Raw genomic sequence first — 25,180 nt, forward strand, 5'->3', positions numbered from 1 at the left:
CCTCCCACTGGGTTTCCTCCCCTGGACCTGGGGGCTGGGTTCCTCTCTGGCTGGGAGGAGTAGGGCCCTGGGCAGGGTGTGATGGTCCCACCCACCCCTCTGGGGTCGCTTTGGAGAGCTTGGGAAGGCGGCAAGGCCAGAAGGGGCCAGGCTGAGGAGACAAGGAGGCTTTTGCATAGAACAATATTTTGTTTTCAGTTTTTCTTCCTCCCCCTTCCCCCAATTGTTAGCAGCTTGATGTGTCATTCTCCCCAGCAGGGGAGGGGGTGAATGGCTTGGGTTGTAAACTCTCTCCCCCAGCCTTCCTGTCCTTCTGGAGGGGCAGCTCAGCTGGGCTCTGGTTCAAGCTGGGTTCTGGTTCAGGGTCAGGTGGGCGGTTAAGGCTTGGCTGGTGTGCGAAGGCTGTCTGCTGTGTCTTCAGAGCTCATTCCTCCACTCTGGCTCTACCTGCAGGGACAGGCCGTCTTCTCCCTCCCGTTCCTGGGGGAGGTAGTCGTGACTTTGGGGCCCTAGAAAGAAAAGAGGTGAGCCTGTCTTCCTTACCTCATCCCCTAGCGCTGTCCCCTGCCTGGCCCAGCCATACCTGAGGTAGAGGGCCTGAGCTTGCTCAGACCTTGGAGTAAGTTCTGTCCCTGCTGCAGATCCAGTTTGGCAGGGAAGGGGCACCCGGTATACCCCCCGTTTTCTTTACAGAACTCCAGGAATCTGTAGGGTACAGGGACATTCACACACACACACAGCTGCACAGGCCTGGCTGAGGAGTGCCAGCAGAGGCTCGAGGCTAAGCCTTGGTCCTACCATGTGGGCCTGTGCCTTTGGGCGAGTTGCTTATCCTCTGTCGGGTAATTTAAGTGGGGAATTGTGAGGAAGAACAGACCTGTGAATTAATTGAGCCACAAGAAGGTGCTCAATAGAGCTACACCTGCCCCAGGATGGGGGTTGTGGCCACCAAGAGGGATCATGGGGTAGGAATGCTCACACTTTCCAGTCAGGGTCATGGCCCAGGAGCAGCGGGTTGCCCACCACGATGAGCAAAGCCTTGGCCCGGGTCACAGCCACGTTGAACCTCTGAAAGGAAGGAGTGGTAGGGTCACGGGAGGGAAGGGCCTTAAGGAAGGAAGCATTCCTTTCACCCGCCAGGTCTCAAACCTTGGGGTTCTTAAGGAAACCCAGGTTGAAGTCCAGATCCAGCTGCACAAAGCTCTGGCTGCTCCGCACGGTGGAGATGAGAATGACGCTGCGCTCTTGGCCTTGGAACTCTTCTACGGAGCCCACCTGGAGGGCAAGAGACAGGGCCTGCAGCGAGGGCTCGGGAAGCAGACACACACCCTGCCTTATGGAGCTCCCGATCCAACGAGCTCCAAGGCAAGGCCGATGCCAGCACCGGGCATTTGTCACAGGGGAGGGAGTGAGCGTCCTGATAGGAGAGAACGGGAGGATGCCCTGGAAGCTTAAGGGTGGATCCAGTTAAAGGGGTGCGGGCTAAAATTCTTCTAAGCAAAGAAAACGCGCTTGCAAGGACACAGGAACTCCGAGCAGTGGTTCTCAAACTTCCCTAAAGACAGTCACTAAACACTTGTTAAAGATATACAACCCAGACTTCCTAAATTGGAATCTCCAAGGGAGAAGCCTTTAAATCTTAGAGCACTGGTTTTCAACCGCGGCTGCACGTTAGATCACCTGAGGAGCCATAAAAAATACCGATGCCCTGGCTCTGCCCCCAGATAGCTGTGTTCACTGGCCGGGTGGGGCTCTGGCACCGGTGGTGCTAGAAGCTTTCCAGGTGATTCTTATCTGCAGCCAGTGTTGAGAACCACCACCTGAGTCAAAGCACTGACTGACTCAGAGGGTGGGAATGGTGAGCTGTGACACTATCACATGACAGGTCAGGCAGGCAGGGAGTTTGGACTTTATCCGTAGGGCACAGGCCTCAAACCAGCCTGATCAAAACCATCAAGAATCCGGTGTGGTGTTTCCTGGTCCCGCCCCAGATAGACAAGCCAGGATCTGCAGGAGTGAGGCCTGGGGGGAGCCCCACTGGGTCTTAGGCAGCGAAGGCAGGGCGGGGCAGTAACACAGGCTGGAGTGCCTGAGGAGCTCTCTGGAAGCAGGGGAAGTGCAGGGGCACCGAAGGCAGGGAGCAAATGTGAAACGGTGGTGTCACCTTTAAGTCTTTGATGTCATCCAGTCCCCGAAGCTCCTTGTCAAGTTTGGTGATGCAATAACGGATTTTTTCCACCTGGAAGATGAGGACAGGTGCCTTTCTCTCATGCCATCACCCCAGTGTAAGAGGGAGCCAGGCAGGAGACCGGGGAGCTGGGGGGCAGAGAGGGAGGGACAGCTGACCTCTGAGCTCGTCTGACAGGGCTAGCAGAGACCTGAGCTTCTAGAACCTCCACCTAATGGTCTGGCTATGAAGGGGGTACCTTCGGTGGTGGTGGGGGGGGTGTCCCACCCTCGAGAGGAACTGAGGGCCTGACCTGCTTCCGGTAGGGAGAGATGACGCCCACGCTTCGGGGGCTCAGGCGGGCTTTGCCCTTCTTCGAGGAGGGGGCCAGGAGCAGCTTCAGGTAGGAGGTCACTGTGGCAGCCTCTTCAGGGTTGAAGAATGATGGGCTGTTACCCTCACGCTCGTCCTTGCCCATTACGCCGTGAAAGATGATGGGAAAGCCCTGGATACGGGGTCGGGGGAAACCTTCAGCCAGGCCTCCCTTCCCTCCCACCCCAAACCCACCCAGGGAATGCGGGATCCCAGGCCAAGGTGAAAGCCCGTGGCTTCCACTCAGAGGCTCCTACTACCTTGCACCTTCGGTAGGAGGGAAGGTGGGGTACAGGGGTGGCAGCCTGACCCTGCCGGGTTCAGCCTCACCTGTCGAGGCAGACCCTCCCATCGGCAGAAGCGCTCTCGGTCCACGACGTCGGCACAGGCCTGCAATTCCCCATCATAATAGAGTCGGTTGGGAATGTCCAGTATGGTGGGGTGAGACCTGGGAGGCAGGAGGAGGAAGGAAGAGCAAGACCAGGGGCCAGGTTACTTCTGCCCTGCCCTTGGGGTCCCACGATCCACCTGCTCTGGGTCCACACATCCTCTTGCCACCCGCCCAAGTGGACGGTGGACTCCTTGATCTACAGCGTGCTGCTAGGCACTGTTCACTGCACCAAATGTGCTTCCTGAGCGCATGTGGTCCGTAGGCCAGGCAGATTTAAAAGGAGAAACAAAAAACAAAAACAAACACGCAAGAAATGGGGAGGTTCTCAAGTTTCAATTTTGCCAAGGAAGGATGGTACAAAAACAACCATCACCTACTACTGCCATTATTTGATGAGATAATGTGTTAAATCTAAAAACAGAAGTAATAACAATAGATTGAACTCCCAGTGGACTTATCTAAGGAACTCCTAAGAACTTAGGAATTCATCATTAGGTACATGAATTCATTGAGTAAAGCAAGTATACTTTTTGATTTGAGTAACAATTAGCTTTTTGAAAAACTGTATCGTCTCTATTTTTCTCATTTCTCCTTGGACTGCCTCGACCCTTCATCTGGGACCCACACCAGACACATCCCAGTGTCTGGGAACCATGGACAATCCCCCGATACACAGATAAGCAAAATGCTCAAGAGCGAAGTCAGTTGCAAAGTCAGAGCCAATGAGTAGCGGTGATGGGGCTGGAATGGAGATCACCGACCTTCCAGATCATAGTCTTCCTGCATCACACAGCCTCTGAGCAACAGGACTGCAGGATGGAGCCTCCAGCGGGGGCTGCACAGAGTGGGTGAAGGCACAGATTGCAGGCGAGGTGAAGGTGCGGGAGTACCTGTAGTTGCGCAGCAGCTTGGTTATGAACTGGGGGTTATAGCCATTGGAGCCCTTCTTGTACAGGGCATTGTAGGTCAGCAGCCGCTCCAGCAGGGAGTACCCCAGGCCATGCTTCTGGGTCAGCGGGGAGCGCAGCACGGGCCCCAGCTGCCTAGGGTCTCCTGCCAGCACCAGCTGCCCTCCTGGATTGTCTGTTTCCTTGACTTCCATCAGCCCTGAGAGGCAGGGTGCCGTGGGAGAAAGGTGAGCGGTGGGACCCCCCAACCCCATGCAGGGTGGCACGCACGCAGCCCACCCTGAACCCCTCACCTGCTATGGCCACCAGACTCTCGGGCTCCATGGAGTGGCCGGCCTCATCGATGAAGATGTGTGTGAAGTGATCGATGGGAAACTGAGCTGAGACCAACCTGGGAGGCGTCAGGCCAAGCAGGGGTCATATCTGGGCACCCAACTAGCAAACCTGAAAGCCCAAACTGGCCCCTCACCCCACTGCCAGGCACCACTCTTCCCCATCTCTCCAGCCCGCTACTTCCTTACTTATACACATGATTAAGAGACACACACTTCCCACCTGCTGGCCGTGATGAGGGTGGTAATTAAGACACGATACTCCTGCAGCTTCTTCTTGGCGGGAAACACATAATCCCCTTTCTTCGCATCCCAGTTGCAGCAGGGCTGTGGGGTGTGAAGAGAGAGGAGGAAATCAGCTGGCTCTGTCCATCCTCACCCTCACTCTGGCTCTGGGCCCCCCAGGCAGTTTTCTTTCCCTCTCTCACTTCCCACACAGGCAAACAGACGACCAAACAGGGGTTCTGACCCATCCAAGCTCACGCAGCGAGTATCCGAATCCAGGTCTAGTTTCCTGGCCCTGAGCATCTACCCCGAGCAGCCCAGCACCTGCCCTCCCCTGGCTCTCCACACTTCTCCAGGTACCTTGATGTCCTCGGGCACCATGCGAATGTCCCTGCTGGGGGCCAGGAGGCGGTAGATGGAGCTGGGCAGGTGGACCCGGAGCCGCTGGCAGAGAAGGTCAGCTCCTGAGTTGGACGGAGCGCAGGCCAGGATGTGGGCTTTGGGCAAGTGCTTCACCACCTGGGGTGGGGACAAGCACAGTGTGGGAAGCAGCTTCTCTGGCTCCAGGGGGAGGGATGGGGGAGAGACTCGGTTGTGACTCAGGTTGGCACAGGGTGGCATTTGTCTCCCGGACCTGAGGGAAGCAGGGACACAAAAGGCGAGTTTTGACCCCCCCAACCCTCTGCTAGTCCAAGTAAGCACTTCACTGCTCGAAAACTGGCACAGTAAACATTCAGAGTCTACGGTGGCTGAAACATGATTGGTGACTCCAAGAGTCACGCGGGACCCCACCCTGCACAACGATGTTCGAATGCCACACAGACCATTGACGCCAGCCCAGGGACGATCAGGAAGCTGGAGGCACCCAGAATCTGGGCACTGCTTGGTCCCTGGGGGAGTCAGCACCGGCCCCAGGTCTATGCTCAGGCCCCACCTGCTTAATGGCTTCCACCAGGGTGACAGTCTTGCCAGTGCCTGGAGGCCCAAAGATAATGTAGGGGGCTGGACGGGTGGTGCCCATAACGATGTTCTTCATGGCCTGCAGCTGCTCAGGGTTTGACTCCAGACTGCGGTCATACAGCCTGGCAGACGAACCAGAAACATGACGTCACCCGGTGTCCCGGAGGCCTCCCTGACTCCAGCGCCCACGCCCCACACCCCAAGTGGCCCCCCTTACACCTATGCCCAGTCTCACTTGAGCTTCACATCTGAGGGCAGCAGCGGGACCCCACGGGAGGCCACAGGAAAGAGCATGGGCCACAGCAGCCAGCGCCCCGTCAGCTCCAGGGCACGGTGTTGCACCCGCAGGGGCTGGCGGTTGAAGGTGAAGTTCACCTTGAAGGTCAGCCCATCCACAAAGCGGCTCAGGAGGCTTTAGGAAGGGAGGAGGAAGGAAAAGCTCCAGTAAGAGGGCAAGGACTCTCTGCATTTACTCTGGCTCCACTCTCTTTTCAAGACAGCCATGCAATCCCTCCAGGAGAAGCTACTGAGGCATCTCAGGGTCCCCCTGAAGAAAAGCTTCCTGCTCAATCCCTGGGGTCCCACTGGTCTCAGGGAGAAACAAATCAGCTCCTCTGGCCTAAGAAACATTTGTAGACCCTTCTAGCAGCTCATGGTTCCCCCAACACCCACCTCATGGAAAAGCTCAGCTTGACACGGTCCAATTCCACCTTGTGTACAAAGCCCTTGTAGGTGACGGGGTCCTCCTGATGTGTCTCAGAGGACAAAAGTGCAAACAGGTGGTCACCCCGTAGCACTGAGGGGCGGCTCTCAGTCACTCCGGGAACCTACGGGGGGTAGACACAAGCAAGCTTCTGTCCCCAGGGATGGCTACTGGAGGACCCCTAGGTCTCCAGACCGCCTGTGAGGGACAAGGATTGAGCATTGTCCTTCTATCCCAAGACCCAGGGAGCTTTGCTTCTTTCCTCTCCCGCCTGACAGGGCAAAAGTTGGGATGAGCAAGGAGACAGTCTGCCCGAGCTGCACAGAGATAGCTGAGCCCAGCAGTCCTGGAAACTCTCCAGGACACAATTCTCAGCCCATCCGTATGCCCTCTTGGCCAGCTCAGTTCCCGCTCTGCCCTTGAATCCTTGTTCAAAACTCAGTTCCTGCAGGAATCGTTCCTTGATTGCCCCCCACCCCCTTCTCTCTCACCAGCTGCCCTCCTCAGCACTTGCGTGCAGGAACTCTGGGCTTGTGGGTACAACACTCAGCATCTGACATCTGGAAAGGGATCTAGGCCAGCTCTGTGCTTTTCAGATAAAGCAACAAAGGCCCAGAGAGAGCCATGGCCTTGCCCAAGGCCACCCAACTAGTGGTAGCAACGTCTAGACTAAAACCCAGGTCCTCCCCATCAGCCTGCTCTGACACCTGTTTTGGGCTCTCTGCTCCTACTGAGCCCCCTGGGGGCAGGAACAGCATTCTACTCTCAGGCTGGCTGACTCGAGCCCACCCTCCCCATGCAGGATCCGAGCCCTGACCTCCAGTGTGAGCAGTCTGGGGTTCTGGTCTACGGGGTCCCAGGTCATGGGCACCGACTCCAAGTCGTAGTGCCGGATGTCACGCTCCATCTGCAGCTCCTCCAGGTGCAGCAGCAGCCGGAGCTTCACCTCGTAATTTCTCCACTGCAGGGCTGTCTCGAGCTGGGCCCTGGCGGTGATGGTTGGGCAGGCAGGAGGGGGCAGGGACAGGACGGGTCAGGCAACCCCCGCACCCAGGAGCATCCACCCTCTCCCATCCGTGGCTCTGGGACTATGAAAGCACCAGGAATCAGGGAGGACCAGAAGGGCAGAGAAGTGGGTGGGGGGTCAGAGGCCTCAGAGAATGGAATCCTGGCTCTCCCTCCTTCCGACGCCCCTGCCCCCACCTCAGATCTGACGTGGCATTTATACCATGGATTCTGGGGCCTGGAACGTTCTCCCCCCTAAGATAACTCCTATGCTTACAGCCTCACCTCATTCATGTGTCATTGTCTGCTCAAACGTCACCTTCTCAAAGAGGGCAGCACTAACTGCCCTCTGCAAGACAGCACAACCCTTCCCCTTCCCCGAAAGTTTAGCTTTGGTAGAGTTCTTCACAGCACTCGTCACTACATGAAACTATAAGATAAATGCTCATTTCTCCCTACTGCAATGAGCAAGGCCCTCATGTGAAGAATTCACCTTGAACGGTGCGCAGCACGAGGTGCGTTCTCTGTACGGGAACGAAGGGAGGGGGCATGGGAGGCTGAGGACAGAGGGATGGGGTGGGGGAGGGGGGTGGAGAGACACAGAAAGCAGCATGAGGTGGGGCAGAAGGGTGTCTCTTACTTGATCTCAGCAATCTCCTTTGGGGCAGTGAAGATACTTGTCCCCTGAAGAAGGATGGGGAGCAGCTGCCGGAGGCGAGGGGGTGGGTAGTATGTCCCCAGCGCCATGCTCAGCTCCAGGTCATAGCCCTTAGCGCTGCAGGAGCCAGGGAAGAAGAGTGGTCACAAACTCAGAGATCCCTCCCCTTCAGAGAGGTGGAGAAGGCTCCTCCCTGGGAGATGCCCGAAGCCCTTCCACAAACTATTGCTGAAGGGGGTCGGCAGATTTTGTACAAGGAGGCAGAACTCACTACCCCATGAGGATGCTCACCTCAAGGCTGGACCATTCTCATTTCTGGAAAGTACTATTCATGGAAACTTCCAAAAGTCACATATGTAACACCCATATGTGTAAATAATATGGATATAAAAAAATACATGCTCATTAGAGAAAAATAAGTGGGTAAATACATAACATTCTCCCCATCCGGGGATAACCAATAACTTTTTGATAGCTAAACTTCCACGTTTCTGTCAATTTATATTACATACATACAGTTTTAACAAAAAGAGCACAATTGCCTATCATTCGCTTTTCTAGCTCAGTATTTCATAATCACCTAGCCATGCCACACAGAATATAAGATTCTATTCATATGAGGGGCGCCTGGGTGGCTCAGTCGGTTAAGTGTCGGACTTTGGCTCAGGTCATGATCTCACAGTTCGTGGGATCGAGTCCCACATCAGGCTCTCTGCTATCAGTGCAAAGCCTGCTTTGGATCCTCTGTCCTCTCTCTGCCCCTCCCCTGCTCGCACCCTCTCTCTCAAAAATAAATAAACATTAAAAAAATTCTCTTCATATGAAATATCTGAATAGGGAAATCTATAGAGACAGAAAGCAGAGTGGTTGCTTAAGGCTGGGAGGGAGGGATGTCCAGGTGGCTCAGTAGGTTAAGCATCCGACTTGATTTCGGCTCAGGTCACGATCTCACGGTTTGTGAGATGGGGCCCCGAGTTGGGCTTTGTGCTGACAGCATGGAGCCTGCTTGGGATTTTCTCTCTCCCTTTCTCTCTGCCCCTCCTCTGCTTGCACACACTCTTATTCTCTCTTTCAAAATAAATAAACTTTAAAAAAAAAAAAAAAAAAGGCTAGGGGGCACCTGGGTGGCTCAGTCGGTTGAGTGTCCAACTTTGGCCCAGGTCATGAACTCACTGCCTGTGAGTTTGAGCTCTGTGTCCGGCTCTGTGCTGACAGCTCAGAGCCTGGAGCCTGTTTCAGATTCTGTCTCTGTCTCTCTGCTCCTCCCCTGCTCACGCATTCACTCTCCCTCTCTCTGTCCCTCAAATACAAACAAACATTAAAAAAAAAAAAGGCTGGGAGGGAATGAGGAGCAAAAGGGTATGGGCTCCTTTTTGGGTAATGAAGTGTTCTAACCAGATCGTGGTGGTGGTTGCCCATATCTGTGAATATACTGAGAACCTGAATAGTACGGTATGTGAATTATCTCAAAAAAAGCTGTAAAAAAGACAGAGAGAGAGGTCTACACAGGCTGCCTGACAATCTATCATACAATCAAAAATGTTTAACATTTTTTCAGGCTCACCTGCAACTTCCTTCCCGAACAGAAAAAAAATCTCTGAGGCCCAGAGGAGTAACGAACTCAGTTAGGAAAGGGGGCCCTGGTTCTGGCTCTGTGCTCTTCCCCAAGGCTCCCACCCTCATGCGGGGCACCCCAAACTGGACCGGGTTGGAGAGGAAAGGAGTTACCGGTCAGGTCTCTCTCCTTCCTCTATCCGGCTGGTCACTACAGGGTTTCCAGTGATCCGGGTCCGCTTGAAGGGAGTCGTGGGCTTCAGCTGTGCAGCCAGGGGACTGTGGGCAACAGCAGCCAAGAAGCGGGCAATGTAGAAAGTGCCAGCTCCTTCCGAACCTGGCTCCCCAGGTCCCAGCAGCTCCCAGAGCACCGTGGCCGGGAAGTAGCCCACAAAGCTGGTCTTGCAGTGGACCTGGAGCTCGTAGCACTCGCCTGCAGGAGGACGGATGAGTGAGAGAGGACAGGGAGGGACCTTCCCACCAGCACCCTGCCTGCACACTCCCCCAGCAGCCACACCCCGGGGCAGGAGCCCTGACACAGCAACCCTTACCAGGGCAAGCCCCCGTCCACTAAAGGCTCTTTCCCGTGGAAACCCGCTCACCAGGGCCCAGTGGGCAGGGCAGCTCCTGGTCTCCATTGTAGAAGGCAAACTGGGGGGTCCGGCAGAGTGGGAAGAGATGAGTGAGGGTGACAGGCTGGGTTCCTCCATTCCGAAGCCTCAGGGTCAGCACCTCCTTGCGGTTCAAATCCAGGCGGATAAGGAGCTGCCCGTCTCGGGCTTCATGGGGCCCCTGGACTTCCACGTCCACCCCATGTTTCCCGTGAAGATACTCAGCCCTGGGGAGAGTGGGAGTCAAGGGGGGGCTGGGACAGGAAGGGCCTAGACAGGGGAGGCTGGCGAAGTGCCAGCGGAGCTCAGGAACCCCACCGCCTCTCCCCAGACCAACTAGCTCCTTCCCTACCCCTTCCCCCACTCCTTGAAGGAGGGGGCCTTACCCCAACCAGAGGCAACCCCCTCTTCTCTCAGCCAGATGGCTTCCCCGACACCCTGACCCCTGTGTCCTTGCACCCTCTTTCACATGCACGTGCATGCACACATACAGACACACACCTGTCGTAAAAGATCTTGGCTAGCAGTGACTTGTGGTGTTTGCTGATGTCTGACCCCACCTTCACTCTCCTTTTTTCTGGGAACCACACGTCGGCCCAGCGGTCGAGTCTGAAGAACCTGACCCGAGTCTTGGTGACGTAGGCCAGATTTGCAATCTTCATTCCATACAGCATGGAGGAGAAGCCAGGGGCAGGGGTCCCAAAGCTGCCGGAAGCAGAGGAGACTGGGAAGTGAGGGAAGGCAGGGCAGCTCAACGGGGAAGGCAGGAGGGCAGGGTGTCTGTGGGTCGCTCTATGTGGGACACACCAGCCCTGCTGCGCAACAGGACAGGACCCAGGGACAGAGACTCAGGCTGGGTGGGTGGGTGGGTGGGGGGTCACAGGAATTGTTAATGTTTTAAGGGAATTCAATAGGACTTCCCAAGACAAAATACGACTGTTTTAAACAGCAAGTTGTGGACTGTGTGTTTCGGAGGAGAACAGCCCAGTCATGGGCTAGTGATTTGGAGGACTAAGGGAAAAGAGAGAAAGAAATGAAGATTTTTTGGTGGGGGGAACTATTTGGGACAGAAAAAGAGATACAAATGACGTGGCAGAAAGAGCTAAGGTTAAGGGGAAGCCAAATAAGTTGATTCAGAGGGGGTGGATCTGGGGTCCTGCCTGATGGTGAGGAAGGAGAGAGGGGTCAGAGAGAGCACAGGTGTCCAGGGTGTGTGGGCAAGGTGGCTGATCAGACAGCAGTTTCCACCCGAAGTCAAAGGGTGCAGGTGGATGGAACCCAAGCAGGAAGGGAAAGGATCCTTCTCCAGAGATCAAATAGCTTGGTTTTGTGCCTAGAGAAGGTGAAGACAGGGAAAACTGGTCAGAAGGTCAATAACCTCAAAGTCCAGTGCCTGGAATTCAGTTTAGTCAACTCAACACTTACAGAGACCTGTTATGTGCCACACACTGCGCTAGAAGCCGGGGGTTCAATGAGGTAAGAGCCCGGCACAGACTGAACGCGTCAAATCCTGGCGTCCTGCCGGAGGCGCGGCCAAGGAGGTTTCCAGGGCAGCCTGGGGCCAAGGAGGGGCACCGAGCCAGGCTGTCCCAGGACAGCGGTCAGAACGGAGTCCTGGAGAGTGAACGGTGTCTACCAGGCACAACAGGGAGCCAAAGGGTAAGCCAAGGTGGAGGGGCGTGCAAGGACAAGAGCTGGGGGTGCAGGGCAACCTCCCACTCGGCCACCAGCTGGGTCTCCACTTCTCGGAGCCTCACTTTCCTCCCCTACAAAACGGGGGCAATGAAAACTTACCTCGGTGGGGGGGGGGGTTGTTATGAGGGTTACATGGAGACGGGCACTGCAGTGTCCACTTAGCCCAGTGCTTGGCACATAAGGAGATCTCCGTAAGGTGTGCTATGATTAGTATCACACACAGTCTGGTTGTGCTACAGTGAAGTGTGGGACAGGGGTGATGGGAGGCAGCAGAGATGGACAGGCACCAGGTCACGCGGTGTTGCATGCCAGGCCAGGAAGCCCAGACTTGACCCTGAAGGCTAGCGGTCTTCCTCTACTGGCACCCAGGAGCCGGGGACACCCCCACACGTGACATACTCCAGATCTGGACGGCTGACCTCCCTCCCTTGATGCGTCGTAGGGAATGAAAGCAAATCCTGGCTCATAAGAACCATGGTAATCCCTATTTAACTATTAAGGCTGGATCAGCACGGTCACTCACTGGCGTGTAACGAGATCATTTATGGTCTGGACAATTCCCTGGTGCCCCCTGCCTGTCACTCTGCCCCTCGCCCTCCTCACCCCAAGCAAATGCGAGTGATACTATTCAGAAGACTGTGAATCAGCTCTGATTTGTTTTAAAAAGGTAATAAATCATTTGAGAACATAACCGAAAATGCTCAGTAAATGCCACCTACTATTATTAGTATTCGTATTAGTAGTAATAGTAGGACTAACAGTAGCAGTGGTAGTAGGAGTAGTAACAACTTACTTTCAGCCCACAGCAGAGGCTACACTGTGGTTACAGAAGCCCCGAGGCTGGTGGGTTTTAAGCAGGGGAGTGGCAAGATCATATTTGCATTTCAGATGACTCTGGCATCAGGATTGGAGGATGGATTTGCTGGAGGCAAGACTGTAGGCAGGGACACCAGTTAGAAAAAGGCCATTGTAACAGTCCAATGAAAAGATGACAAGGGCCTGAATGAGGTGGTGGAAAGGACGGAAGAGGGGGCCAGATCTGATAATACTTAGGATGTAAAATTAGCAGAATCTGGTGGCGGACAGGAGGGGGAATGGAAGCTGGGAAGAGGGAGGAGTCCAGGACAAAACTCAGATCAAAGGCTTGGCTTCCAGAACCATTTCTGAGATAGGAGGTAAAGGCAGGAGGAGGAGGAGGAGGAGGTTGGAGGGAGGATCATGACATTTGTATTTGGTATGTTCAGTTCGAGATTCCTGTGGTCCAGAGGCAGCTGGCTCCATGAGTTGGAAACTGAGAACTCAGGCCAAAGTGAAGCCTGAGTCTAGCCTGATATTCTGGAGTCCTCAGGTGGTAGTTATAACCATGGAAGTGTCTGGAATCTCCCTAGGGAGTGTGACTAGTCTGAGAAGAGCTGAGACCAGGACAACCCAGGGAGGAAGACAAAACAGAGAAGGAAGCCCCGAGAGAGGGAAGAGAATGAGAAGGAAATCTCAAAACCAGGCATCAGGCTCAAACACTGCCAGGAGGTCCAGTCATAAAGGGACCGAAATCAGGAGGAGTCACTACTGTCATCCACCAGGGCCCCTTGCTCGGTAGGTTCCACAGATCGAGCACAGACTCAAATGCCAACAGAAGCCAGGCTCCCCAGGCATCTTTGATACCCGAGCACCTGTATAGTACCATTTTTGAGCCATCAGTGTTAAGGACCCACGTCCCTCATAACTCCACTTAAGAAGACAACAGTGGAGGGGCACCTGGGTGGCTCAGTCGTTAAAGCGTCCGACTCTGGCTCAGGTCATGATCTCGTGGTTTGTGAGTTCGAGCCCCTCGTCGGGCTCTGTGCTGACAGCTCAGGGCCTGAAGCCTGCTTCAGATTCCTTGTCTCCCTCTCTCTCTCTCTCTGTCCCTCCCCTGCTCACTCTCTCTCTCTCTTAAAAATTGAAAAAAAAAAAATTAAAAAAAAATTTTTTTTTAATTAAAAAAAATTAAAAAAAAAAAAAAAAAAAAAAAAGGAAGACAACATTGGAGATGCCTTGAAATGCAGCCGGCTCTCAGGGTAGTGCTGGGGAGGAAACAGGGCTCTGAGAGAGCCGAACAAACCCAAGAATGCATGCCCTGTCCAGAGGGGGTAACTGCTAATCTCCATCGTCTCCAGACAGATGTGGCCAGCAGGGGACAGAGGCCCAAGATGGCCAGCGTCCGACCTTTAAAAGAAGGCCAGATCAAAATTTTCACGTGAAATCTATTTTTGGAAACTTCTGCCTGGGCACATTGGCAGAAGGAACTCAACTCTGCAAGTTTTGCAACTTCTGCCACGGGTACTACCACCTAAGTGTTTTCTCACATTATGCCCCGTGACTATTACCACTACCCAAACTCACCTCTCCCTGGTCTAAGGTGACAGCCATAATGAAAACAATTTTTTTCCAACCAGAGACTTAGTACGTAGCTGTTGGAAAAAAGCCCTAGTTCTTATATTATGCGTCTAAGTCACCTAGATTTCTAGGAAAAAAGATCAAGACTTCAATAGAAAAACTGAATAGTCACCTTACAGAACACATCGAGATGACCAGATGAAAAGATGTTCTAAAAGCAGAGAAATTGCAGATTAAAGTCAAAACGAAGGACTGTTTTATTTCGATCAGACTGACAACAGTGGAAAACAGCCATAACATGGATCGCTGTTGTGTGTATGTGGAGAAGGGGACTCTCACACAGTGCTCCTGGAAAGGTGACATATGACCACCTTTTGGAAAAACAATCTGGTGAGGACTCCTAACATCTCTGAAACACAGGTATTTAACTCAGCAACTGCAGTTCTGGGAATGTATCCCATGGAAAGGAAAGTACCTGTGTTTAAAGACATGTGCAAGGATGCTTACTGCAGAGATATTCACAGGGGCCGAGAGCTGGAAACAAAAACATGCCCATCAATAGGGAGACGTTAACACATTGTCAACACCCACAGCATGGAAAGTACTAGGCAGCAATGAAAAAGAACGCACCACACCCACATAGACGGCTACAATTTAAAAGGCTGACAACACCAGGTGTTGACAAGGATAAGGACAGACCAGAACACTCACGCATTGTCAGCTGAAGTATGAACTGGTACGATCACTTCAGAAAAAGGTCTGTTTTGCAAAAAACTAAACATATGCTGCAATATTCTGATTTCAAATGGAAAGAATATTATGTGTGCAAAAAAAATGCACTAAAAAAAATACAACTATAGGGGCACCTGGCTGGCTCAGGTGGTTAAGCATGCGACTCTTGATTTTGGCTCAGGTCATGATCTCAAGGTTTGAGTTCAAGCCCTGCATCGGGCTCTGTGCTGACAGTGGGAAGCCTGCTTGCGATTTTCTCTCGTTTCTCTGTGCCACTCCCTCCACTCGCACACTCGCTTGCTTGCTCTCTCAAAATAAACAAACATTTAAAAAGATTAAACTTAATTTAAAAATGCAAGTATAGGGGCGCCTGGGTGGCGCAGTCGGTTAAGCGTCTGACTTCAGCCAGGTCACGATCTCGCGGTCCGTGGGTTCGAGCCCCGCGTCGGGCTCTGGGCTGATGGCTCAGAGCCTGGAGCCTGTTTCCGATTCTGTGTCTCCCTCTGTCTCTGCCCCTCCCCCGTTCATGCTCTGTCTCTCTCTGTCCCAAAAATAAATAAACGTTGAAAAAAAAAATTAAAAAAAAAATGCAAGTATAGGGGCGCCTGGGTGGCGGGGTCGGTTAAGCATCTGACTCTCAGTTTCAGCTCAGGTCACGGTCTTGCAGTTTCATGAGTTCGAGCCCAACATCGGGCTGTGCGCTGCTTGGGCTTCTCTCTCTGCCCCTCCCCTGCTCACGCTGTCTCTGGCTCTCTCAAAATAAATAAATAAACTTAAAAAAAAAAAAAAAGGAACTATATAATATCTAGTATAGAACTAGCACTGGTATTTATTAAAAAATACTTGCTGGGAGAATGAGTGAAAGAAATATCAAATAATTCCAGACTATTCTTTTATTAAAAAATGAAGGAGGGGACATTGCACTAAACCGCTGGCTGGCACACAGCACTGCTGTGCAGGGGCCTGTAAGGTTACATGTCAGGTTGCATACACGGTCCACACGTGGACATGTATAATTATACAATGATATATATTATTATAGGTCTAATATATATATAATTTATATAAACGTTTACATATTTTATACATACTGTCCAAACTTGGAGACACATGTAATAATATATAAATATACATATATATACATGTAATAAATACACATAGAAATAAACATATATAAAGGAAGGTAGATAGTGGCAAGGAAGTAAAATGCATGAAGACCTGGTCACACCACTTTTATTTATTCATTTAATCATCCATTCATTCACTAGTGTTTGTTTACTTTTGAGAGCACAAGAGTGGGAGAGGGGCAGAGGAAGGAAGAGAGAGAGAGAGAGAGAGAGAGGGAGAGAACCTCAAGCAGGCTCCGCACCTTCAGCGTGGCCCCACGAACTGTGAGATCATGATCTAAGCTGAAGTCAGATGGCTGTGTATATTTGGAGTTGTTAGTTGTAAGCAAAAAGAATAAATTATGGCTGATTTAAGTGATAAAAGCTAGTTACCAATAAATTGCTGGAAAGGTGAGAAACGGGCTCAGGAAACAGACAGGAACTAGGGAAGGCGGAGCAGCCTAACCCCAGACAAGGTCACAACAGAGGACCAGTCCAGAAGACTTTGCTGCCAACCACCAAAAAAGGAAGTTAAGCAACTTGCCTAAGATTTAAAAATAACAATAAACGTATATTTACCCTGTGACCCAGCAATGCTCCTTCTAGGTATATCCCCAAGCCAAAGGTACAAGGATGTTCCCAATGATTTTATTCAAAATAGCCCCAAACAGGGGCGCCTGGCTGGCTCGGTTGAAAGAGCATGTGACTCTTCTTGATCTCGGGGTCGTGAGTTTGTGCCCTGTGTTGGGGGCAGAGGTTACTTAAATACAAAATTAAAAAAAAAAGAAATAGCCCCAAACTGAAAACAACAGCCACGAACAGGAGAATGGATAAACAAACTGATTTGTATTCAGATGAAGAATACTACTCAGGGGCGCCTGGGTGGCTCAGTCGGTTAGGCGTCCGACTTCAGCTTGGGTTACGATCTCACGGTTTGTGGGTTTGAGCCCCGCGTTGGGCTCTGTGCTGACAGCTCGGAGCCCGGAGCCTGCTTTGGATTCTGTGTCTCATTCTCTCCCTGCCTCTCCCCCACTTGTGCTCGGTCTCTCAAAAATAAATAAATGTAAAAAAAAAAAAATTTAAAAAAATATCACTCAGTGATAAAAAAAAGCTGCCATACACAAGACATGGATGAATCTCAAAAACATTATGCTGAAGGGCGTCTGGCTGGCTCAGTTGGTAGAGCAGTAGACTATCTCGGGGTTGTGAGTTCGTGTGCCACATTTCGGGTACAGTTTACTTAAACAAAACATGCTGAGTGAAACATGGCGTTCAGAAGAGTGCATACCTCCTGATTCCCTTAAATGAAGTTCCAGACAGGCACAGTCTCAAAAAACATCAGAGTGGTGGGTACCTCTGGGTGGGGTAAGGGTGAGGACGAACTAGGAAAGATGGAGGAAATTTGGGGGTGATGTCATGTTCTGTGTCTCGACAGGGACTACACACAGTGCATGGAAAGGTAGAGTTAAAATGTGTCTACTTAAAAAAAATTTTTTTAATGGTTATTTATTTTTGAGAGAGAGAGAGAGAGAGAGAGAGAGCGCACAGAGCAGGGGCAGAGAGAGAGGGAGACACAGAATCTGAAGCAGGATCCAGGCTCTGAGCTGTCAGAGAACTCACAAGTCATGAGGTCATGACCTGAGCCAAAGTCAGACGCTTAACCAACTGACCCACTCAGGTGCCCCCAATGTGTCCACTTCTATCTAGAAGTTACACTTAATTTTTGAACACCTACAGTTAGTAATAATCATGTAGACGTGTTTGGTGTAAGTTGCACTGAAGTCTGTAACTTACTTCGAAATGCATCGAAAACACTAAGATGGACCAATGGGCAGATGTACAAAATACTAACTAAGAAATCTAGGGGGTGCCTGGGTGGCTCAGTAAGTTGAGACTCTGACTCTTCATTTCGGCTCAAGTCATGATCCTAGGGTTATGGGATTGAGCCCCGTGTCTGGCTATGCGCTGAGCACAGAGCCTGCTTAAGATTCTCTCTCACCCCCTCTGTCCCTCTCCCCTGCTCACACTCTCTCTCTCTCTAAAAAAAAAAAAAAAAAATCTAGGTGAGGGTATATGGGTATTCACTGTACAATTATTTCAACTTTTGTGTTTGAAGTCTGTCATAATAAAATGTTGGGAACGCCATGATCGGGAATGACTTCCGTGATGTTTTGTTGAGTAAGAAAGCAGGATGTTGAAAACGCATATAACATGATCCTTTTAAAATAAAACAACCCAAAAAACACCCCAGTTGATAGCTGAGTGTCCTGAGTGTGGGGCAGAATGTGGAACGGAGTTGGGATGTTGATATGGAGAGGGACCCACAATAAACAAGGATATAGTGTAACGATCCCATGGGGGCCAACTGACATAGGTGGGATGGAAGTATGGGTGCATACAGAGATAAGTGAAAGGGTGGTCATCCAAAGCATAAAAAAACTTTCAAACACAAATATCCAACATAGAACATTAAGGGCCCTCACTCCCTCCTATCAGCTTAACTGCTTGATGTGTATTTTCCCCGACTTTTTTCTATACATACGAAAACTTTTTAAGCACTCAAGTGTTTTGTTTGCTGCACATACTCTCCTGCAACAGACCTCTTCACCACCATGGACTTCCTTCCTGGACATTTTACCAAGTCACCTCCCTCTTTTGGATGGCTGCAAAGGATAGCATAGTAGGAATGCAGGGGGCGTGTTTAACTGTTTGTCCAGCGATAGTTCGGTGCCTATAATGCTTGGCTTTTTCAAAGGTTACATACAATAACCACCCATGCACAAAAATTCTTGTACTAGTCGGTGACTTATGGGGCAAATGCCTTCAAATAAACTTCTGGGTCAAACAGAATGACTCTTCACAACTTTGGCAAGTTCTGCCAAATTGTCCTCTGTTTTTTTTTTAAGTTTATTTATTTGTTTTGAGAGAGAGAGAAAGTGCGCGCACACGCGAGTGGCAGGGGCGGGAGCGAGAGGGCAGGTGGAGGGGCAGAGAGAGAGGGAGAGAGAGAATCCCAAGCAGCTGTCAGTGCAAAGTCCAATGCAGGGCTTGATCTCACAACGATGAGATCGTGACCTGAGCCGAAATCAAAAGCCCGATGCTTAACCGACTGAGCCACCCAGGTGCCCCAAATTGTCCTCTACACAGGTTGTACAAACTTAATGTTAATCACTAAAAATTTGAGAATACCCTTTTTCCAGACCCTGACATCAGAAATCTTCAATCTTGGGGCGCCTGGGTGGCACAGTCGGTTAAGCGTCCGACTTCAGCCAGGTCACGATCTTGCGGTCCGGGAGTTCGAGCCCCGCGTCAGGCTCTGGGCTGATGGCTCAGAGCCTGGAGCCTGTTTCTGATTCTGTGTCTCCCTCTCTCTCTGCCCCTCCCCCGTTCATGCTCTGTCTCTCTCTGTCCCAAAAATAAATAAACATTGAAAAAAAAAATTTTTTAAATAAAAAAAAAAATCTTCAATCTTTTCGATTACTGACAATCTGATAAACCAAAAAATGATATCTTGCTTAAATAGCATTCCCCTCATCACTAACACAGTCAAGGATCTTTCCTTCTGTTTATTAGTCATTTGTGTTTCTTCCCCTAAACCAGCAGGAGTTATTACCAAACACAAGTCGGATCACGACCCCCTTTATGACTCCACAGTCTACAAGATGAAGTCTAACCTTTTAACAAGGCACACACGGATCTTCTGTATAACTGGGATAATGCAAACACAGTTAATTAACACCATCAACAACAGGAAAAGTTTACTGAGCACTTCCTGTGTGCTGTTTGAAGTACCCGTAAGCATTATCTCATTTAATCCTCACAACAACGTAGCAACTATCATCATCCCATTTTAGAGAAGAAACTGAGGCACAGGTTCTGACGTCAATCCCTCCTTAAGTGTACGTCCCTCCTTCCCACTGTATCACTGTCACTCCTCTCTAGACTTTCCTGCCACTGTGGACATCTTTGGTCTGTAACGCCCTGACCTTGGCCCCTGCTGTTTGTTCAGTGAACAATAACTAATCTTTTTAGATGCAGTGCAGGAAAGTCTCATGGCTAGAAGAATGGTATTTCAGAACATACTATCAAATTTGGCAGCCATCTTAAAGGGACATCTAGTTCTGTGTTTTACAAACTGTGGGTTGCAACTCTCATTAGTGGGTCAAGACCAGGATTTTTAGAAAATTGGAGTGGAACAGAATAAAAACATCAGAGGGCAGGGAGTGAGGCTATATACAGTTTCTAGGGTATGCATTGTTCCATGAAAGCTGTGTCCCAGGCTCCCAACTAAAATGTATTCTTTACTGCGGATAGAAGTCTAAACACACAGCCTTTCTCCATGCCAGAGACAGAACGATCTTTCCAAAACCCCTAATCCATCAGTCTCCTACTTGGAAACGATCTGTGCTTTCCTATTTCTGTTGAGATTAAAAAGTAAACAAACAAACAAAAGACTCTCTGCAGCTGGCAAGGTCCTGCCCCATCTAGTCCCTGCCTCCCTCTGGCCTCCCGTCAGGGCCACTGAGTTCACCCTAAGCCCTTAGGGTGCTACTCCCTCTGAGTCTGGAATGCTGTCCCCTTGCCCCTTAACATCTGTGAACTCCCGTTTATCTTTCAAGATTCTGTTTAAACATGACTTTCTCCCAGAAACCTCTGATTCCGAGGTTGGGTGTCCAAGTTACATACTCTCAGAGTACCGGACCTTTTGTTCTAAGCACTTATCACAAAAGTAATTAAATAATTATGTTTCATTGCCACCTCCTTCCTTAGGCTCCTTCTGCATCCACAGCGACTCACACTGTTTTGCTTTGCTCACAGGAGGCATTCGGCCAAAATTTGTTGAAGAAAAGAATGAGTCTCCTGCCTAAGGCAAGAGCAGTCTTCTCTTGAAACTTTTCCTGACATCAGTCGTTCCTTCTAACCATCACTGTACTAATGACAGCTACCACTTCCAAAGCCCATGCAACATGCTACACATGGTAAGGGCTTTACCTGTGATAGCTCATTCTGGCCTCACACACAGCCCTGAGAGAAAGGCATTCTTTTACATGCGTTACAGGAAAATTTAGATAGTTGCTCAAAATTCAATGCAACTCCGGGTGCCTGGGTGGCTCAGTCAGTTAAGCGTCTGACATCAGCTCAGCCCGTGATCTCACTGTCCGTGGGTTCGAGCCCCGCGTCAGGCTCTGTGCTGAGAGTTCAGAGTATGGAGCCCTGTTTCTCCCTCTCTCTCTCTCTCTCTCTCTCTCTGCCCCTCTCCCACTCACACTCTGTGTCTCTCTCTCTCAAAAATAAACATTAAAAAAAAATGCAAACTCGTGAATGGCCAACCAGGATTTGAACTCCAGCTATCCAAACACTCTCCCAGCCCCTAAGGTACTGTATTACATGTTTGTCTACACATCTGCCACCCCCACTAGACTGTGATTACAGGCAGGAACTGAGGCACAGGCACAAGCAGAGCCTCGTTAAGTATGTTTTGCTAAATAACGAATGATGGGAAAAGGCCAAAGTTAGCAGTAGAGGATGCAACATCCTGAAATACCCTAGCTGGAAGGGATGCACCTCTCCCAGTGTAGGAAGGCTCCCTAGAATTCCGTGTGTGTGTGTGTGTCTGTGTGTTTGTGTGTGTGTGTGCGCGCGTGCGCGCGTGTGTGTGTGACTTGCAATAGCTCTCTGGTGGCCCATTCTCTTGTAGATCAACTGTACTTACTAATTCAATTCCATTCCGCCACCACTTACAGAGCATCTGTTACATCCCTGGCTCTATGCTGGGGACTGAGGAAGGTGCAAACGTGAGGAAAAGCCTATCCCCGCCTTCAGATCAGGGAAACTGGTCGCACACTAGCTCCAACGCAAGGCAGTGCAATGGGGCTATAACCTGGCTGTGAACAATGAGCTCTGAGAGCCCAGAGGAAGAAGCCATGAATTCCCACTGGGAAGATGAGGGCTGATGTCACAGCATTCCTGTCTGGGTTTAAAGGATGTGTAAGAAAGTTCTCTATAATTGTAATAGAAATCTCCACCTGGTATGGAGAGGGTGAGGGGAACATGTTGAATGAAGCTAGCCCAGCCTTCTGAAGTGACAGGGAAGCATAATCCTCTCCACCACGACAGACTTCAAAATATTCAAGGATTACTGCCTTGTTCTCTCCAATGTTTCTCTTTTCAAGGCAAACATTTCTCAGGTTTTTTGTTTTTGTCTTTTTTTTTTAAGTAATCTCTACCCCCAATGTGGGGCTCGAACTCACGACCCTGAGATCAAGAGCGCCATCCTCCGCTGAATGAGCCAGCCAGGACCCCCTCAGTCTTTGACTGAGTTTCGTGATAGAATACGAATCAGCACATAAGCTGTTTCCCTCCCCCTCCTCACTGTCAATCCTTCAAGGCCAAGGTCAGTGTCCTTCTCCATTGAATTCCCTACTAACTACAGGAGTGTTCTTATTTGCATAAGAAAACACCAAATTCCCTAATAATTCCAGAGGAACGGTATCTTATTTGCATAAAAAAACAAGTGCACATAGTAAAAATTACTTTTGAAATCCCTTAAATTCACCCATAATGTGCTTTATAAGTGGTTTTCTGTATGCAGTCTGACAGAACATCTTCCCCAGTACTGGAACATACTGTGTAGCTTTCGTTGAGAGCTGACAGAGACCCTCTCCTTGACCAAACTTCAGTGGGGCTCCTCTGAACCCTATTCTCAATTAGGCCTCTACCTTGCCCCCCACCTCTTAATATGTCTTTAGTAGTTTTCCATCCACTGACCCCCTCACTCGGCTGACAACTACCAATTCCCAGCTGTCTTTGCCGTGTTGGGAGCAGAGCACTCTCTCCCCTACTACAGTAACTCTACTGCAATAGTTCTTCCATAAAGTCTTTCCTACCGGTCTAACAAGCATCCAAATACATTCCTTCAGAGCCCAAAGTAGCTGGCTTGTGTTCAGAGGCACCTGTACTCGTGTTGGGGAACACAGGTGAAAGCACGGATGTGGCTTGTTGATAATGCCTCTCAATAGTACCTGATCTTTGCTTACTTCTCTTTGACATGTTTCCTAGTTCTATTATACTCCGCGCGTTATTTTACCATCTATGCTAGTATTCTGTATGATGCATACTGCATGCCTATCAAAGCCTCTCTTCCCTGGCATCTTGTACTGTTCATCTTTCCATTCCCCAAAGCCCAGCACGGGGTGAGGGCATAAAACAGGTCCTAACCGCTGACCCTTCCTCAGATGTTGCTGGAGCCTGTTCATGTCCCTCTTAAAATGGGACATTTCATTATTGATTTAAACAAACAACCCAGATGTGATCTGGGGAGTCACCATTTCGTCGTCCACCCCCCCCCCCCCCCAAACCACACTTCTCTTAACACAGTCTAACACTTCTTGGACTCTTTTGGGAGCCATACCGGCCTTTTGGTCTGTTGAAACCCACAGCCTTTTTCAGGAGGTGTGTTAGGAAGCCGAAATCCCCACCACCCCGCATGTATTTGTGTAAGTCTTCACATTTATCCCTGTTAAACTGTGTTCCGGCCCAAGGCTGCAGCCTGTTGATAGGTGTTTCTGAAGCACAATTCTGTGGTCGGCCAGAACGAAGCGTCTGGTTTTCACTTCGATAGCAACAGGGGGGCCCAAACAGCCTGCAGCCACAGGGTGAGAAAGGCCTCCAGGAGGCTGGCCCTGGGTCTCCATGGAGAAGCCACAGGTGCTAATGGAGGTTTGGTGCGTATATAGTTTGAGCCCTTTTCTTCTTTGCCGAGCTGCCGGAGATTCTCCCTCCCACACTGGGTCTCCTCGGCTCCCCGGGATAGCGGACCCCCTCGGCAAGCAGCCCCTCGGCGGCGGGGCGGGGGTCCCCGCAGAGCCCGCGCCAGGGCCGGCCGCCGGCCGCAAGCAGCTCCCTCCCGCGGTCCCGCGATGCCTGGGCCCCCTCTCGCGCTCCCCTCCCCCAGGCTGAGCGCCCCCCCTCCCCCGCCCCCGCGAGCGGCGCGTGGGCGCGGGACCCCACTCCCCGCCAGGGCCCGGGCCGCGGGGGGCACGGGCTGCGCGGGCGGTTCTGCGCCGGGACTGGGCGCAGGGGCCCGGCCGGGCAGAGCGGGCGGGCTCCGGGCGGCGCTGGCGGGGCGTGGGCACGGCGCGGGAGGGGAGGTCTGCGCCGCCCCGGGACCGGCTTGCGCCACTGGGGGAGCTGCGTCCCTCCGCGCCCCGGGGCGGGAAGGGTGGCCCCGCGGCGAGGGGTCGTGGCGGCGAGCTGGGCCCGCGAATCTGGGCCGGGGACTGGGCCGGCCCGTACCTGATCTTGAAATCCCAGTTATAAACGGTCCGCAGCCGCTCGCGATCTGTCTCCATGTCCAGTCCCCGAACGACCAGGAAACTCTCGAAGCACTGGCCCGTCTCCCGGAGCTGCCGGCAGCTGAACTTACTGGGCATCGCGGCGGCGGCTGCGGCTGCGGCCCAGGCAGGAGGGTCCGTGGAAATGAAACTGAAAGTCGCCGCCGCGGATGTAAGTTGGCGGCCCTAGGATGAGGGTGCAGCAGGGGGAAGCCCCCTAACTCTGACCCTCTGATCTTGCAGGCTCCCTTCTTCCCACCAGGCTTCCCTCCTCGGTTCTTTTCCTACCTGAGTCTTCCCTTCGGTCTCTCCGTCCAATCCCCTCCCCCTCCTCCCATTAACTCTTTCCTAAGGAGTCTGACCCCTCCCTCAGGGCCCTCCCCTTACCCCAAGCTCCCTCCCCTGGCTTCGAGCCAGAATCTGAACGTGGCTACCGCCTGGGGCCCCCTGAGCAGCCCAGGGAGACTTCCGAGCCTCAGCTAGGGCTACTCCCACGCCCACCCTCCCCCCCAGAGCCTCGGGACTTATTGAAAAGCAGGAGAGCAAAGGGCAGGGACTGGGACCTGGGTTGGCTGCAGCTGGACTGGGGCAGCTCATCCAGCACCTCCCCCAGACTGCTAGGGACAGAAATCAGTACGGAAGCGAGCGGCACGCCCCCCTCCCCCATTCTCCCTCCTCGAGCTTTCAGACGCAGGGAGGAAGGCATAAGAGCCAAAGAAGTTCGGGGGGGTGGGGGGGGTGGGGAAGAACCAAGTGTCTCTGAGATAAAGGTGTGTACGTGTGGGAGGGAGGGACAAGGGGCTCCGCCAGCACGGAACAGTCATTACTTTTCTCAGCCACACAGGTTTCGTTTTAGGGGAAAGGCTGGTGATCCCTGCCCTTGAGCCACACATATTTGGGCACTTAATTGCATTCCAGTCTGTATTGCTCTTTAATTGTTACTCGTATATAAGCAAGGGTTGCCCCACTCATCAAAATATCAGCCTGAGAGCAAGAGACTGGTCTCTTGCGCAATAAATGGTTAATAGCTACAGCATCAGTACCAGGAAGAG

The 25,180-nt window shown here is 51.6% G+C and overlaps 1 protein-coding gene across 4 annotated transcripts; it reads right to left on the bottom strand.

Moving 5' to 3' along the window:
- Positions 1–174: 174 nt before the first annotated feature.
- Positions 175–24,707, bottom strand: MOV10 (Mov10 RISC complex RNA helicase). 4 transcript variants are annotated; one of them, XM_047869320.1, is made up of 21 exons: positions 24,692–24,707; positions 24,091–24,279; positions 10,388–10,591; positions 9,878–10,113; positions 9,450–9,708; positions 7,704–7,838; positions 6,876–7,044; positions 6,028–6,182; positions 5,591–5,767; positions 5,330–5,477; positions 4,756–4,914; positions 4,394–4,497; positions 4,132–4,229; positions 3,821–4,037; positions 2,870–2,987; positions 2,481–2,672; positions 2,165–2,239; positions 1,150–1,275; positions 980–1,068; positions 584–705; positions 175–509 (listed from the first exon to the last, which is right to left on the bottom strand). In XM_047869320.1, exons 2-21 carry the CDS (start codon positions 24,225–24,227, stop codon positions 418–420), a joined length of 3,012 nt encoding a protein of 1,003 aa, XP_047725276.1. In that variant the 5' UTR covers positions 24,228–24,279; positions 24,692–24,707; the 3' UTR covers positions 175–417. The 4 variants fall into 4 exon arrangements, with proteins under 4 accessions (XP_047725276.1, XP_047725274.1, XP_047725275.1 ...); XM_047869318.1 differs by lacking the exon at positions 24,692–24,707 and adding an exon at positions 24,417–24,470; XM_047869319.1 differs by lacking the exon at positions 24,692–24,707 and adding an exon at positions 24,417–24,448 and having other exon boundaries at positions 24,091–24,314.
- Positions 24,708–25,180: the final 473 nt, after the last annotated feature.

Source organism: Prionailurus viverrinus, chromosome C1, assembly GCF_022837055.1.
Source record: "Prionailurus viverrinus isolate Anna chromosome C1, UM_Priviv_1.0, whole genome shotgun sequence".
Lineage (NCBI taxonomy): Eukaryota > Metazoa > Chordata > Mammalia > Carnivora > Felidae > Prionailurus > Prionailurus viverrinus.